General features: G+C 37.7%; 1 protein-coding gene across 2 annotated transcripts in view; it reads left to right on the top strand.

Moving 5' to 3' along the window:
* The window catches only part of epha5 (EPH receptor A5), an 82,097-nt gene that overhangs the window by 31,510 nt on the left and 32,259 nt on the right, over positions 1–18,328 (top strand). For both annotated transcript variants that reach the window (XM_084401036.1, XM_084401037.1), the window contains 2 exons: positions 10,464–10,619; positions 10,698–11,033. In XM_084401036.1, the coding sequence (XP_084257162.1) occupies positions 10,464–10,619; positions 10,698–11,033 (492 nt within the window). The remainder of the gene's footprint in view (positions 1–10,463; positions 10,620–10,697; positions 11,034–18,328) is intronic.

Below are 18,328 nucleotides of genomic sequence, written 5' to 3'. Positions count from 1 at the left end.
GCAGACGTCCAACTAGATGTCATTGACATAATGGAATTTAGATAGCAGATTTGCTATGCTATAAATCAACTTCAATCCGCCCCGCTATTCAAACAGAGCACTGAGGAAAAATACACAAGTTTGGCCTCAACAATAGCCGAGCACAAAGACCAACACTAGACGCTGCCAATCAAATGTTTGCATATTGGCATTTGAATGTATTCGTTTAAAGTCACGTTTACTCACAGGGCGTTAAACATAGGAAAGGGATGTTTATCGGTGTGAGTCGATAGCCATCTGGGGTGCCATTGTTACAATTTATTTTGCGGTCTGTTTCTGTTTTAAAATGCATTCTTGGAAAAGCAAGTTTATGTTTTCTCATTGGTTTTTGTTTGACGGATTATTTTTTTTCCCCCTGTCTGTTCTAAATAATAATGTACCATAGATTTCAGCTAGAGATGGAAATCTTAAAGGCCCCCTGAAATCAAGTTTTTTAGCTTTTAGTGTGAATATGTTAGCCTTAAGGTTATGAATAAGCTGGAATAAGCATATGTAACCCAAATATGGGCATTTCCTTTCTATCAGTAACCAATCATGAATGTCCAAAGGGGGATTTAAAGCTAATGACGAAATCTCATTTAGAGCTATTTAAATCTTTAAATGCCGTTTTCTCAAAATTACTTTTTTTGTCATTCTCCAGTACAAACATCTCAGCCTATGTAGCACCTGTGTACACCAAACTTTCCAGTTATACACTTAGCAGTATTCTGAAGATATTTTCAGAGGGATTTGTTAATAAATCATTCCTGGCCTGATTTATGTAACATTTTAATTAAAATTTTTTTAAGGCTATGGGCAGTATATTTTGATTTCCTAGGTAATGAAAGCATATATCCTGTATTTTTTTTTTTTTTTTTTTATCTTAATATTGCTTAATAATTTTGCACCTGGCTTTATCATATGTTCAGATCTATCTACCGAAAATATATGCACAATCGTCGATATTTAATGAGATAATGCCTAATTTGCATAATTAAACATACACATTTCTAAAACTTGTGATACATTTTTTTATATATACTTGTGTAAGTAATCAACTGAGGAAGTTTCATGGCGATATCTATTCTTTTAAAATTTTACCATGTTCACCTGTAGTGTCTCGCCTTAAAAGATTTATTCATTCATGAGCTACACTTTTTTTGATAGTAGCCTAGTAAAGAAATGTATTTATTTTCTAATGCCTACGTTTATCTAATGCCTACCTCGTGGTGATTCGTAAACCACAATTAGCGTCGGGACGCAATAATCGAGTTTTTTATCTTGTGTAGTGTGTTATAGTGGACGACAACAGACTGCGACGCTTCATTGACCAATAGGAGCACAGAAGCTCTTCCGTACACAGCTTTCAAACATGATGAAACGAGTGAGAGACACTGGTATTGGTGCTGCTAGGTGGAATTATGCAATGGAGGAAAGGTTCGTTGAGCTACTCTATATCAACAATACGCTTGCCTTTATGATGTTTCCTCAAAGGACGACCACGGCAGAGTGAAAAAAGATAAACACTGGCAAACAATAGTGGAGGCACTTTAGAAACTGGATGAGTGCTGGAATTAGCATTAAGCTAACGCGCCGCTTTGGTAGCCATTGTTTGTTTACGCTCTTGTTTCCAGAAGTCAGCCGCTAGTTCCGGATTCTCAATGACATCACGCATGTCGTCAAAGATGGCAAGTGATGATTGGTCAATGACATGACAAGGATTTTAGGAGTCAAAATCTCATAATCTGATGCAGTGATTATAATAACAGACAAAAATATTGTGTAGACTGAACCCGGCTGAAGATGTTTATTTATTGTCTTATTTTGCGTTGCCCAGTCTTTCCCACAAACTTTCACATTCAATTCATTTTGAAGTTATTTAATTTTGTAACAAAATGTAATTTTGTTTGTGGTGATACTGTAGATTCAGTAGCTTTTAGAAGCAGTGTCACTGAATTGTAATGAAAATCAGTTGTTTCCAGTATTTAAAAAAGAAGGATTTCAGCTGAATAGTTTATCCTTGTGAAAAAAAAGGGACTTCTAGTGTACTTCAAATCTTAAAAGCAAAACTGCACTTTCATATTATTTGTACATTAATATTATACAGGCAATTTAATATTAATGATACAGGCAACTTAAGTGTACAGTACTTGACCATGATTCTTAACACACTTGGTAAAAGTAAAAGTTTTACTTTTAAAGTACATTTTTAAACATTGTTTTGTAGTGCTTTAAAGAAGTACACTTACTTTGATGGCATTAGACGTAATTATGAAATTGCAAACAGTATAAAGACACACTTACTGTATAGTTGACCCAAAAGTGACAAATCTTTCAAAAGAAGATATTTTTAAGAGTATCAGTGACCAGAAGTTGGGGAAAAATACTACAGAAGTCAATGGGGTCCATTAACTATCTGGTTACCCACATTCTTCAAGATATCTTCTTTTGTGTTCAACAAAAGAAAGAAACTCCTACAGGCTTGGACATCATCAGTTAATGCTGATATACATTTTCATCGTTGAGTGAACTATCCCTTTAAGTCCTGCTTAAGTGGTCAAAATCATTCTAAAGCTCAGCTAATTGCACTTAATACACATTTAAAATATAGTCCATTTGCATTTTAATTACAATTAAGTTTATGAAAGCATTGCATTCAGTTTGCACTTTGCACTGTAATTAGACTCTCTTTATAGTACGCTAATGTGTACTTCATTTTCACAAGGGTAGTGGTGTGTGCTGTTGTGTTATAAAAAGAATAATTGAGCACATACAATTAAGCAACAGATAATCCATTCTAACATTTAGCTCAATTCGCCCTTTATTAAATGCATGTCGAACACTCAACTTCCTGTTGTAATTAGCATCAAATCTTTTTGTCAGGGCATTTATCAACCGCTTTCATCGGAATGTTCTCCAACCAATTAGCTTTCGTTAACTTACTCTGGCTTGCATCTTACAGTGAGCATCATGGTTTCAATTATAGGACATGTCTGCTATCAAAGCTAGTTTGGAACGTTTTTTTTTTTCTTTTTTCTTTTCTTTCTCTCTGGTATATAAAGCCTTATTAATCAACACTTCTTGTCTCAAAATGTCTATCTTTTAACGGCGCTTATACTGAGATCCTTGCCGGCTCGTTAATTGCCAGGCGCACCACTGTTTGCTGCATATTAATTACCTATTAGCCTTTTGCACAACGCATTACGACTTTGGATAGACTCCCTGCCACTGTGAGCAGCGATGATCCCTGCATTATCAATGAGACGCTGCAGTCAAGCATGTTGGAATCAAATCGCATTCGAGACGCAGCCAGGCCAAAGTGCACTGGAGTGATTTAGGAATTTCATGGCCACCGTTTTGCTTGGACGGGTTGTGAGATAATATTTAGCATCTGTCATTGTTTGGTGGGTGTTTGTTTGGGTTAGATGTGGTGCGGTGTTGTAGGATTCTGGGTAATGTGAATGTTTGGAGGGGGTAAGCAGCTGTAGGGATTGAGTAATGAAGCGGATCTCAATCGGCTTGGTATGGTGTGATATATTTTGCTGTATACATTGAGGGTTGGTGTTTTTGAAAAAGCATGCACTGAGGAATAATGCTCAATGAGAGAGGAATGTGCAATGCGCAAAAAGTGTAGCTCCACCAACTGCACAATATCATTGGTTCAATGATATATTCCACTTATTAAAGTTTATTTAACATTTAATATTGCTTAGTTGCTGTGATTGAGTCATATTCCAATTAAATCTCACAGGAAAAGTAACTTGTTTACCAGGTGGCTTTTTCATATGATTTTGTACACTGTAAAAAGTGATCAGTTGACTTAACTTAAAAATATATATATTTGAGGAAACCCGTTAAATATTAAGTAAATAAACTTCATGCGTAATCGAAAAAAATAAGTAAAATGGAATTGTCAAGTTCACATAACTTATTTTTTTCAATTAAGCATTACGGTTATTTACTTAATAATTTTAAGGCAACAGGTTTACTACATTTTTGTTAAGTAAGTGAACTGAACACATTTTACAGTGTACGAAAATGTATGATTTTCAGAAAAAAAGTAAGCTCTGTAAACAGATCGTACAAAAACATATGAATTAGACTTTACAAATTAATTTGAATAATTCACCAATTAGCCAAAACGTAAAACAGTAATGATTGCATATTCCATGTTCATGAAAATTACTTGGTTAAAACATTTCAGGCCAGTTAATACGTGAATGAATGGCAACAATGAAGCCATTTTTCTAGTTTCACCGGTAAAACACAGATTTGCTGTGACATATTTCACTCTCTTGTGTTGGAGAGACACGGAGGTGATGATTGAGTTACCACCCAGCTGAAGAGCGATAAGAGCGCGCGCGTGTGTGTGTGTGTGTGCGTGCATGCGTGCGTGTGTGTGTCAGAATTGAAAGAGCCTGGTGACAGTGATGAATCGAGCTTGTGAGCAGGTCTCACAAAAGACTAAGCCATTGAGAGGTGATAAACAGGACGGCTGACTATCAGGTGTGTGTGTGTGTGAGTGTGTGTGTGTGTATATGATACATGAGGACACAACTTTGTATAATGACATGATTATTACACTGGTATTACAATGTAAAGTGGTTTATGTGGACATTTCCTGTGTCCTCATAATTAAAATGGCTTTTAATACATGTTTTATTAAGTTTTGTGTGATGGGTATGTTTAGGGGTAGGTTTAGTGTAGGGGGAGAGAATATACAGTTTGTACAGTATTAAAATCATTACACCTATGACATTTCCTCATAATGATAGGTGCACCAATGTGTGTGTGTGTGTGTGTTCACAGGTGCTTGTTGGCTAAAAATCTGTGCCAAGAATCTATTCTCAAAGATATCTGGGTCAATGCAGAACAGCTCATCATAAAACATACTCTCAGTGGTCATTCAGTACAGTATCTGATTCTGCACTGTCTCTGTTTTATATTATAATTAGTGAACAGAAATAATTCATTTATTTAATAATTACTTATTTACTAGTTTTTCATTTCATATTGATTAATTTCCTTATTTTAATTTACTTAAAATTAATTGACTTATTTAATGCTTTTTTGTTGATAGTTATCTTAATTCTATTTTTTGTGTGTGAATTAAATTCTTTTTTAATATTATTAATTTAGATAAAGATAATTTAGTGTTCAGGTTTGATTCATTTATAGAATCTTTAACTTGATAAAACATTTTCTGCCACTTCCAAGGCTGGTAGTTTTTACAAATCCGCACATTTACAGACTCATACACTTCTGGTCTGTGTATGTAATATTTTTGTCATGCTTTACCAATGTGTTATCAGCTCTATTTCACACATGATTGATGATAAACCTTCTTTTTTTTTTTTTTTTTGGTTAAATGAGAATTAAAATGTACGTGCATATATACGTGTTTGTTTGTGTGTGTGTACCTGTGTATATACACAGTATACATACAGTGTGTTACAAGCCTAACGATAGAAAACTGTGTGAAAACTGCAAATGATTAATGCTCATATCATGCCTAGGTATGACCTAGTTTCATTCTTTTAATTCAGATATTACATTATCAACCATACAACGTTTCGGTTATCCCGAGTGACATCTGGGAATGCTTTAATTTCTGCTTTGTTATTCTCTCGCTGTTGTTAACAGGCTTGCCATGAATGCTCAAAACAAATCAATAAAGCCATGGTGTGATAAAAATATGATTATATGTTCAGTTTACAAATCAATACAAAGACATCAGAATGCTTTCAGTCCTAGACATCTATGCCAAATCAATAAGTGGAATGAAATAAAAAAAAAAATAAATAAATAAAAAAAAAATCCTGTGTGATGGAAGATTTCAGTATTGTGTTTCCTGGTCTAATGTTGCCTGACAAGAGAAAAACAAAAATCTGTCGGTGACTGACTTTAAAAAGCCCTGCATGGTTTACAAAGGGAAAAGGTCTTTGGGAAAATAATAAATACATAAAATAAGACTACCAAATCCTTCATTTTGGAGCTATTGGATTATAGCTTGAAGCACTTTAGTAAACAGAATGCATTTCTTTTCTAATCTTCAAGGAGGCATCTGCACGGCTCATGAAACAATTTCATGAAATATGCATTTTTAGATATTTTTAAATATCAGTTCTGTGCTGGTTTGAGCCCAGCATGTCATAACAGATATATACTTGTCTGGTGACTTCATTATGTAGACAAACTGTTGAATAATCCTGTCGCCTGAGCTGTTCATTTAATAAAGACATGTGTGGCCGATGGACCCGAGTGTAATGCAATCAAAGCTTCCTACAAGCTCCATTAGTGCAGCCCAGCACCAATCCTTTATTTAATCAAAACTTGTTTCGTTTCCATTAACACGGGCTTTTATATCATAATGCTGCATGACATTTGTGGGGATTATGCAGCGTGGAGTTGAGTGAAGTGTGGAAAAATGCATTTTGCCATGTCGTGATCTATATCTGTCAAATTGCCATCTCTTCTAAATGGATCATGGTCAGATGACAAAATGTTTAAATGAAGTAGCTGAATCGACAGGCTGAAAGTAATACCCTAGCATCATTGCTCTAGTCTTCAGTGTCACATGATCCTTCAGAAATCACTCTAATATGATGATTTGCCCACCTATGTCCCTACCAAATAGGACCAGTTACATTTTGGTGCCGTGACCCGGATGGGAGTGAGGTTTAGGGGGTTGAGTGTAACGGATGCCAGCTAGTAAGAGCTGTGCGAGTAAACCTCACTCCTTTGGCCTCAAGAGGTGCAACTAGAGACTGCGGTCTTTAGTGTGCCCGCTTCACATGCCGGAGACGCCGGGTTGAATAGGACCGGTTACATCAGCAGGACACAGGTTAATGGTAATTGCAAAGTCACTAAGATGTCTGTTATTAAGGGCCCTATCTTATAACCGGCGCAATGCAGCGCCAGGCACGACACAAGTGTTTTTTGCTAGTTTCAGCCTGACACAGTTATCATTTTCACGTCCTGCGCCGCGCGTTGTTTAAATAACAAATGCATTTGCGCCTATTTGTTCGCCCATGGGCTGCTGGTCTGAAAACGAGGTGTGTTCAGGCGCATTGTTGGCGCGTTGCTATTTTGAGGCAACTGAAATAGACTGAGCCATTGACCAACTGAAACCTGGTCTAAAGTCAATGGCGCAGTATTTTTTTGTTATTTAAAGAGTGTGTTAGTAATATGCCCCTATAGGTGGGTCCACAATGAGCGTACACTGCTTATTACACACACAGGGACTCACAGCAGCACACAAACATGCCAAATATTAAAGTGGCGCTATGCAGTTTTGGCAATTTCGCTTTTTGCTCGCAGGTTTCTTTATAGAGCTCCCCCTACAGCTTCGCAATAGATATTTGACAACACTGTCATAAAAACTCGTTGGCGACTCTCCACCCTCCCATCTTCTCCCTCTGGTCATGTGCATTTGTTTTCAAAGAAGCCGGCGAACACACAGAGCCATGTCCACTAAGGTGTGTATGATACACAGAAGGCTAGCATATAAATGTATGTGTGCAGTGCCATAAAGCAATTCGTTACATCGCGAGACCTGATATCAAGCGATACTTCCTGACGCTGAGGCTGGCGGCCCGCCGGCCCAAAGTTGCAAGGGTGTTTTTTCCGCTCACAGGTGCTAGGGGGAAGCGAGATGGCCACCATTCAACCCGGAAAAAGTCATATAACCATTCCAATGACTCCGAAGCTGTTCAGATAAGATAAATTAAGCTAAAAAAACTGCATAGTTCCCCTTTAAACATAAAAGAATTACAATGTAAAAGATTAATATTGTGTACATATGGATATGGTGGAATCCGGCTTGTCCCGTAGATGGTCTCGCTTTAACCTCGCGCACGAGCAGATCCGTTTCCTCGCTAGAGAAGCGTTCAGTCTTTCCTCTTGCAAATTTCGCCATGTAAATAGCGAAAACGCCATGGCGCGAGCGCAACTGGCTTTTAAAGGGAATGGGAGATGAGGTTGGTTTTATGAATTGGTTTATGACATGTTACGCCCAAAACACACCCATTACTAATTAAGAGAATAGGGACAACCCTTTTAGACCATGCGCCGGGTGCGCCGACCATTTTTCCCGTCGTTAAATTAGCAAAAGTGGATTCAGACACGCTCTAAGTGCATTGCGCTTTAGACCATGCGCTTAGATCGTTAAAATAGGGTCCTTAGAGTCAGTTCTAGGTGAACTGTAGGGCCAGTATGGTGATTTTAAAGGGATAGTTCACCTAAAAAAGAAAATTCTGCCATTTGCTCATCGTCATTTCATTCCAAACCTGTATGTATATTTATCCTCTGTGGAACACAATTTTTCACCATACTAACCAAAAACAAGCAATCCATTTAGCTCATGTGAGGGTAGTCTCGCCTAAATGCTGCCAATGGGGCAAAGATGATCTATTTTCAGCCTCAGACAGGCGGCTACAGTTGAGCAAATCTTGTCTGGAGGCCATTGGGTTGGCACTGAAAAAGATGGATATGCAAGTCATGCAGAAGAAAAAAAGTCATGAGATCGTTTACCGGGCTTTTAGATCAGGCGATTTGGCAACAGATGAAGAGGAAATGATCATTGATGAATAGGGACAATTTGGCTAAAGAATATTATACCATCCCAATGTATAGATTACGATACGTGCTTCCTTTTCAACAAGGAATTGACTGTACCTGTATATTTTTGGTCATTTTATCTAAAATACTTGCTAGTTACTCTGCAAAGCTAGAATTAGAATTTGACATCCGATCAGAATCCAGCCGACTCTGACAAGCTTTAGCATTTAAAGCGGCAGGAGACAAAACTGCAGTGCATGCTTATAATAAATAGTAAATTATCGTTCATTGGTTTGGACACTAAGGGCCATAATTACTAAACAGGGCAAATTAGCGTGAGAGCTCAATTCCAAAAAAGTGCCGATGGGAGTGTGAAGTTCTGCTCGTGATCTACTGACGACTGTCAAATGAAAGAACAAAGACGCAACAGGATCATTTCCATAATGGCAATTAAAGTCTGGTTTAAAACATGCTTCTTTTGGGGGTGGTAAAAAATGGTGCAAACACCAGTAAATTGATGAGCACACACCTTAGTAAATCACCTTGCATGATTCATTTAAATACTCTCTGCCTATAAATTTTGCGTCTGAAAGGGAAACTCCAACAAATGCATTTGCAATAAGGTCAGCCACAAAAATAAACCTGTCCACCTCTTTTCAGCGCTAATTGTGTGTCTTTAGTAAATCCTGTCAGTCGTTTTTTACCGCCAAACGAGGGTTTGTGCTTTCGCAAGCTGTTAGAAAATCTGGTAAAATGTTATATAGTTATAGTAATCGTTCTTTGTGTGAATGGGCCTTAAAGCAATAGTGGTTGGTAGATATTTATAGAGCACATTTATTGAAATCATTTTTTTTTTTTAAGTTTGATTTACTTAAAGATTTCAAGTTTGAATGACACTGGAATGTGGAGTTTAGCCAATCATAAAAGAGATTATTTATATAGAAGTTTTAAAATGGATGTTGAACCTCATTTGCAACTTGTTTACTTCAGTAATCTTTCGAGTAAAACAGCTTACTCAATAAGGGGAAAAAACAAGTCATGATTTTATCCTTTTAAAAAGGATTAGATGCATATTAAAAAAGTAAATAGGCTCAATTTTGATTTCATATTGACATTTAAGGCAAAGTAGCAAACCTACAACTTGTTTTTGGTGCATATACGCCTTAAGTGGACTTCAGGGAAAAGCATAACATACTACAGAAGCGCTGGATATGGCCCATAAATAATAGTTAGATGCTGAATTATATTATACATCATATTATTCCACATTAGCTGCCGGTTTCAGCTGGGCTTGTTCTCGCTGTGGCTCAGAGTTGGGTTGAATTCACAGCGCACCTCTGCTGTCTGCCTCTTAATGCACACCAGGGAGGCTTTAATTAATGTCTTTGTGTGCACTTTGGACTGCCGAGGCCATTGATAATCTATCTCTCTCTCTCTCTCCACAGCAATACATTATCTAAATGCGTTTTGCGCTGACAGGATGTCTGCTGTGCATAAGCACCTGTCCTGAATCAAGAAGCATTTAAGTAGTTGCAAAAAAAAAACAGATATACTGATTCCATTTGTCGGTGTGATATTGTAAATTGTGGTTTAATGCTTTCAGTGCATGTTTCTGTGAAAATGGTGGAGTTACAAAGAGGGAATGTTTGAATGTTTTATACTATGGCTGTCAACGTTAACGCGTAGCGGTTCAATTAAAATCCTGAGCACTGTTTGTTCAAAGCATCAGCTCTCTATTGAAATAAGCACCTGCTTTTTTTAATGAAGTTGTTGAATGTTTGACTTTAATGACTAAATTTTCTCATCAGCCCTGAACAAGTACAAAGGCGCCGATCGATCGTATTAGTAATGTAATCGCCTCTGTATTGTGTTTGATATCTCTGCAGTCTGTAAGCCGGGCTTTTACCGATCAGTTCTTCAGACCAAAAGCTGCAGTAAATGTCCTCCCAGAAGTTTCACCAAGGTGGAGGCTTCCACCTCCTGTCAATGTGAGCAGGGATACTACAGGACCGAATCGGACCCCACCAATATGGCCTGCACAAGTAAGTGCCACCTCCGTTATGTGCACCATATTTTGTATAATGTCTGTCATTTAGTCGTGATACTGTATCATCTTGCAGAGCCCCCTTCCGCCCCACGAAACGCCATCTCCAACGTGAACGAGACCAGCGTCTTCTTGGAGTGGACCGCCCCGGAAGAGACAGGCGGACGGAAAGATGTTCGATACAATATCCTGTGTAGTAAGATCAGCACAGATTCGGGCCACTACGAGCCGTGCGGAAGCCACGTGCGATTCCTCCCCCAGCGGACGGGTCTGAGGAACACCTCCGTCATGGTCGTGGATCTCCAGGCTCACACCAACTACACCTTTGAGGTGGAGGCTGTGAACGGGGTGTCGGAACTAACTGCCCCTTTGCGCCAGTATGTCTCGCTCAATGTCACCACCAACCAAGCCGGTGAGTAGATTCGTCCCTCTGGAATTGTTCCCATTATATGCTTAAGCCTAACGTGACAGAGTTCATACTGTCTGCTAGAGCTTACAACAGCATTTGCAATTCATTTCACTTGTGCAGTGTGAGTATATCAGTCAGAGTAAAACAAAATGTGCAGCTTTAAATGATGTAGAGCGGGGATATATTTGATCCTTAAACGCAAAACATGATCAGGACAGCCATCTAACGTTGACAAAGTGGACAAATTGGAACTGAGGGGTATATATAAGGGAAAATGAAACTAAGGTATTTAACTAGGTATACACATAGGAGCTGTTTACACAACACCGCTTTCAACTTAAAACGTACAACTTTTTATGCGTTTTGGCCGTTCGTTTACACGACACCAGCGTTTTGGGTGCCTGAAAACGCAAACTTTTGAAAACGTTTTTTTTTTTTTAAACGGTCTACGTGTCAACAACAAAACCACAAATCTCTGAAGACGATGATGTCATGCACATGCGTATTACGTTTTCAGTCTATAGTGTTTCATCGCCATCTACTGGCCTGGCAGCAGAATACAGCGTTTTTAGCCGTTTTCGTGGATCCGTGTGAATGGGGATCGTTTTAACAATGGTATTGTCTATACGCGGAAAACTCAAAGGAAAAACTTCTCCGTTTTAAGCGTATCTGTAGCAAGGTGACATGTTGTGGGAAGAAGGAGGCGGGAACCGGCAAACATTCAAAAACTTTAATAAACGTAAAATAAACAAATACGAAATTAAAGTAAAGACAGCAGCCCCTCACGGACAACTGCTGTCACATATAACAAAACACAACATAAATCCAGGCCTGGCCTCTCTCGATCTCCACTGTTGTCGCTCCTCCTTTATGCTTCCGCCATGGCCTCGCACCGTTCTCTCGCAGCCCTCGGCCTCGTCCTGCTCGCCACAATATCATTGTCATGTAAACGTATCCATAGAAACACTAGAATAAACAAGGTATTTAACAAGACACAGGTGAAACACATGAAAAAAAAAAAAAAAAAAAACGGCAACAGAAGAGCATGAACAAAGAAAACACTCAATATTAAACTGAGAACAGTGTAAAACTAACTTAAAGACCTACGAACTTGTAAGCAGGAAAAAAAGCACATAGATTCCGATATTCTCAGATCGGTTTCAGGCCTCTTTCATATGTGGAAATAAATCTGACGTGAATCAGATACGTGCATTTGCGTCTGCCATGTAAGCGGACAGATTGGATATTCCCGTCAATGTACGTTATTATTGAAAATGTGACGGTGTCGAATGACGTCAACTCAGATGGACACCAACCGTGATCACATGACTCTTTTCAATGGCACAATGGAGGATGAAGGCTCAACCCAGTGGAGTCATGCTGAAGATCAATGTCTTTTGAGCCTTTGGGGTGAAGAGACAGTGACTTTTAAACATTTCTTCTGCGTCCATTGCAAATTGTGCCGTTTTTACTTCCTTTTTGGCCTAAACTTATCCATGTCAGTATTTCTACCTTGGGTTGTTTCGCCAAGTGTGTTGTGTAAATGCAGAGATCGGATATGAGTTAATTTTAAAAGAAGACGACACCTGGTCGTCGTCGTCGTCGTCAAAAAAAAAAAACTGATATAGTCAACAAATTGGAATTGGGCATCAAGACCTGCAGTGTAAATACGGCCTTAAATGTACTAAAGTCCTACTAAAGTGGATATAAAACCTTTTTTTTCCACTATAAAGAATCTTTTGTGCAATGGAAAGATTAGGGAAACTGTTAAAGTATCTTCATGGAACATGAATGTCAATAAAAAAAATCTTTATTTTTAGGAGTGTACAAAAAAAAAACAAAAAAACAGTTGAGATATTAAACAATATAAATGAGTTTTCTTTTCTACAGGGTGATATTATTGGTTAATCTCATTTCCCCCACCCACATGACCTTGTTTATATTATTAAAACAATAAAATTATTTCAGAGATGGCAAAAGTTATTACATTTTAAAGAAAAATCATGAAAACAGACAATTTAATTTAGAATAATGTGCACAATAATACCTGAATTAAATAGAGTAAATCCTTATAAAGGGAAATTGCATTACTTGTTGTCTTTAATGTGATAAAAAAAAAGAAAGAAATTGTTTACTGTAAACAGCAGGTATTTTTTACACTCTTTGACCAGTCAATTCACTGCATTTATGTCATTTCCATGGTTGTCATACCTCTTATTCACATATATAAAAAGGGGGATAACAATAGTAACTGGCACTAAAACCTTTTCAATTCAGTAGGACCTCTCCTGACTACCATTGACTTTTCATTAAGCTAATGATGACCCTAATGGACACTGAAGCGTAATCTGCTTTATCTGTAAGCGGGTCTGTAATTGCTGGGGATTGCCCAGAGACAGCGGGGTGGGGACTCCTGTGTTCCCCTAATGAGTGTGTCTGTGTGTGTGTATCGTGGAAGTGTTAGTGTTGATAAGGCACTTTTGAAATGAAGGATTTTGCGTGAGCCGAGTGGAGGTTGCGGAGGAATGCTGAGCGCTTTGCCTCTACGGTCGGGATAATCCGCTCGTTCGATGTGTCGAGTAGCGGTCATGTTTTATGTGAACTGGATGGCTGGAGGCTAAGCGAGAGGTTTGGCTGGAGTTCTGAGACCAGATGTGCTCACAAAGGTGCTTTACTGTCTGAACGTCAATCGCTATAGAAATATTGAGGGGGAATTCAGGCTTCCACTGTGTCGACTGACTGAAAATCACTTTTCCGTTATCTTGCTTTTGTCTTCCCTCGTTTGAAGCACAACTCTATTTGAAGATCTTTTGTAGGCCAGCATTCAAAGCAAACACGTTCTGGGATATTCCTTCTGTGCAGTACATTACATGTATGTCTTAAAGTGCCCCTATTATGCTTTTTTCTGATATTACCTTTCAAGTATAATATGGCTGTTTGTTAATGTAAAAGGTCTGCAAAGTTTCAAAGGGCAGATACGTGGAGTTATTGTCTCTCAAAAGAAAGAACTGATTCTGAACTGCCTGAAATGGAGTCGAACCTTACTTCCTATGTAGGTTTGTAACTAATTTGCATAATGACAGCCTATGGTCTTGATTGGTTGCCCACAAACAAACACTGTAGTTGTTGCTGAGGCCTGTAAGAATTTGTTTCTTGTTATCAACATGTCGAGAAGATACTGTTTTCTGTGCTGTTAATGTAAATCCACTTCCAAAAGATGAGGACCCGTTCTAGAATTGATAGAGTAAAAGTGACGCCAAAGCTACTGTTCGTATCACTGTGTATCAAGTGATGAGGAAGATCCAGAGCTGCTGTAAGCAGAAGACCAATCAGAGCAGAGTAGACCAATCACAACAGACTGGGTCATCTGACCAATCAGAGCAGAGTAGACCAATCACAACAGACCAGGCCATCTGACCAATCCTTAAAAATAGCATAACCCTGGGGCAAAAAAATAAAAATAAATAAATATATATATATATATATATCAAACTTAAAATAAATTGAAATAAAGTTGAATATTTTGCCTTGGCAACTAACTGAAATATGTTTAGGTTAAAATATTACATGTATAAAACCAACACAGGAATACATAAAAGCTTTTTTTTTTTTTTTTTTTTTTGACTTTTTTAAATTGTTAACACAACAAACTTACTCAAACTTAATAAAAAAAAAAAATCTAAATCAAAATAAATAATATAATAATTTATAAATATACTAAATTAACATGAATGAGATTATTTAAAACTGCCAGTTTTTATGTAATTATCTAGGTGTCTTTTTTATTTTTATGTAAATATTTCTAATCAAAAGGTTTCAAGCAAACAAGTTTTCTTAATAATTTATTTTTAATTGTCAGTTTTTTTTTAAGTATCCCCAAGTCCTCAATTGTACTGTTTGTCTTATAATATACCATAATAATATAGTAATAACAAAGTTCTTATAATCAAAGCAATGCTAAACCGATAGTGACCTATAAATCAATACATGAATACGGAGGTGTACTTCAGGCTTACAGACCCGCAGCACAGCAACGCAATAACAGGCGCAGGTGTTGCAGGCGTAAAACATTTATTTCCACTTTGCGTAGGCCTAATCCATTATCCTAAACTCTCAGGCCTTTTTTTTGCCACCTTTACGTACAAACACCGCATTGTAATTTAGGGAGAAATATTTAACATAATATTTGTGCCTATTTCCGTGCCGATGCATCTCTGTCACAAAAGCACAGCAGATGCGGTTACAGAAACAGTCTTAGGGTGCTAATTTATTTCACCAGGGCTGTGAGGGTACAGTATTTCCCCCTGAAGAGACGACTTCAACATCTGCTCAGCTCATTAAGTTACTCTCAAATCAACAGAGGAATTATGCTCTTTAAAACACTATTAATTATGACAAGCAAAATGATCATTTCTGCAGCACAAGGCGAGCTGCCACGCATAGTCAACAAGGCTTGTGTGTGGAACATTAGCACGCTAACGCGGATCTTTACAAAGACGCAGATGATATAAATTCTGTTTTTACTTCTGAAGTGGGGAGATTTTTAGAACTGGAAGCAGATTGTACAGGTTGATCAAATGCTCGCTAATTTCCAGCATTTTCGAGTGAGCGGGATTTCAAAACAAACTGAATAGTTTGCAGGTGCCAGCGATTAGCGCTTAGCATCGGCATGCCTCTCAAGTGCTTTCCCTGATAAATGTCGACAGACGCATGAGTGGAGACATTTGTGGAGCTCTTTTTTTTTGCCGAATTATTTTGTGAGCCTTGACTGTTTTCTCATTGACTGCTGAGTACTTGAAGTATCATTCTGAAAAGAGTTGTGACACTAAGTATTCTCAAAGCCTCTCAGCAAAGCTCTTCTGGCAAGCGGCTGTGAGCACTTGTGCTTTACTAAACTCGACACATCCGTTTGAGTCTCTGCAGATGGTGACCCGGTCACTAGTAGGGAGTAACTAACTAAAAGTAGCAACACAGCTAACTTTCAATAGTTTGATAGCCATCTTTAAAATAGAGTAGCTTTCCATTAACATGCTAATTTCAACTAGTAGCGTCACATGATATTGTGCATACGGCTTTACAGTCAAGCAAGCTAATGATCAGCATCTCATGTACAATGTTAGAAATTCATGTGCATGCTAATTAGCTGGTTTGTTTGGCCAGATCATGTAAAGACATTCATTTATAAAAAATCTATAATCATTTTGGTATAGTTAGCTATGTTTTGTTTTTAGCCTGTAGCTACACTTCTAACTACATTGTCAAAATATTAGCTTGACTTTAGTTTGACTACTTTCAATTATGAGTAGCTTGTATCTGCAAACTTCAGTTTCAAAGTAACTTTGACAGCTGTGAAGTAATTTAAAGCTATGATTCAACTTTATCTGATTAAAAAACAACAAAAAAAGTTCTTAATGAGAGAGTGCAAAAAATCCCTCATCCAAACCCTGTGTTTACCAAATGCACTATTCACCTATGTGTGTGTCATGTCATATCCATACACAGTGTAAAGTAGGCTATAGCATGACACTGAAATTGTTTTGTCACAAAAAACAAACAAAAAAAAATGGAAAAATGGAGCCTTGTTTCCGCCATGGACTAAACTAATAAAATAAAATATACAATAAAATAAATTAATTGGGACTTTTTATCTCACAATTCTGACTCTCCCCTTGCAATTATGAGTTTAAACTCAAAACTGTGAGCTATAAACTTGTAATTGTTAGAAATAAAGTCAGAATTGTGAGACAGAGGGCCAGATTTACTGCTTGCTCCAACGCAAACCCCCTTTTTGCGTTGAAAAACTACTGTCGGCATTTACTAAAGACGCGCAATGAAAAGTGAGCGCTGATAAGACGCGGACAGGGGTATTTTTGCGGCTGAACTTATTGCATATGCATTTGTAGGAGTTTCACTTTCAGACGCTAAATGTATGGGAAGAGAGTATTTAAATTAATCATGCAAGGTGATTTACTAGGTTCACTAGTCAACTTACTGGTGTTTTTACTATTATTTAACAGACCAAAAAAAGCATGTTTTAAACCAGACTTTAATTGGTAGATTGCATTTGTAATTGGAAATGATCCGGTTGCGTCTGTGTTCTTTCATTTGCGTGTCATCAGTAGATCACGAGCAGAACTTCAAACTCCCATCGGCACGTTTTGGAATCGAGTTCTCATGCTAATCTGCCCCGTTTAGTAATTCTGGCCCAAAAACACGCAATTGCGAGAAAAAACCAAACAGACAAAAAGTCAGGATTATTTTTTTTTGTATATTCTTTGGCGAAGACAAGCTTTCATAGGGGACTCGCCAGTTCTCACCAAGAAAAAAATATTTATTTGATATTTTGTCCCTCAAACTACATTCATCTGCACAGAGGAGCAGAGCTGAAACACGACCAAAACAATGTTCTTCCGCAAGAAACATACTGTATATGTTTTGAGCCAAAAGTTAACTAGTCACTTATTTATTCTGACTATATTTAAAATAAGATATTCTATAATAATCTGAAATGTTTCTCGATCATCAAATCATCATATTATGATGATTTCTGAAGGATCATGTGACACTGAAGACTGGAGTAATGATGCGGAAAATTCAGCTTTTTATCACAGGAATAAATTACATTTTACACTATATTCACATAGAAACCAGCTATTTTAAATTGTCATAATATTTTGTAATATTACTGTTTTTACTGTATTTTTGATCAAATACATGCAGCATTTGTGAATACTTCTTTCAAAAACATTAAATTCTAAAAAGTACTGACCCCAAACTTGTGACCGTAAGTGCAAAAGAAAAAAAAAGATATAATGTAAGATATATTGTTTGAAAATATACAATATAAAACTGACTTTTTACTTTTATTGAAGACGGTATTGCTTCTCAAGCACATGTATCCATCTAATTTGTTTTTCAAGTTGATGTTTCTTTTAATGGAAATCGAGACGATGTGTTTTTCTTTGTCCTAGAATCTGTGCGCTTCTTTCTAGCCAGATGCTATATATAAGGGCAGATATGTTTGGCAAATACAAGATTGTATTTCGTAGTTAATAGTTCTCAGGCCAGGCCTCTGGCTGCATGGCACAGGAGTCTGTTGGCAGGAGTTATATCTCAGGCCTGGATTTGGCCGACGGGCCGCTCGGCTCTGCCAGGGGTTCTTCATCTTGCTTCTCGGCGGGGCTCCCCAAACAACACTTGTTTACAAACACACGGCCTGTCGAGATCGTGGTGTTGGCATCGATCCGGGGCCGGAGCGGAGGAGATGACCTTTCTTACCCGGATGAAAACCACAGCCC

The sequence above is a fragment of the Rutilus rutilus genome (assembly GCF_951802725.1).
Source record: "Rutilus rutilus genome assembly, chromosome: 25".
In the NCBI taxonomy this organism is placed as follows: Eukaryota; Metazoa; Chordata; class Actinopteri; order Cypriniformes; family Leuciscidae; genus Rutilus; species Rutilus rutilus.
This window is presented reverse-complemented; position numbering and strand designations above follow the sequence as displayed.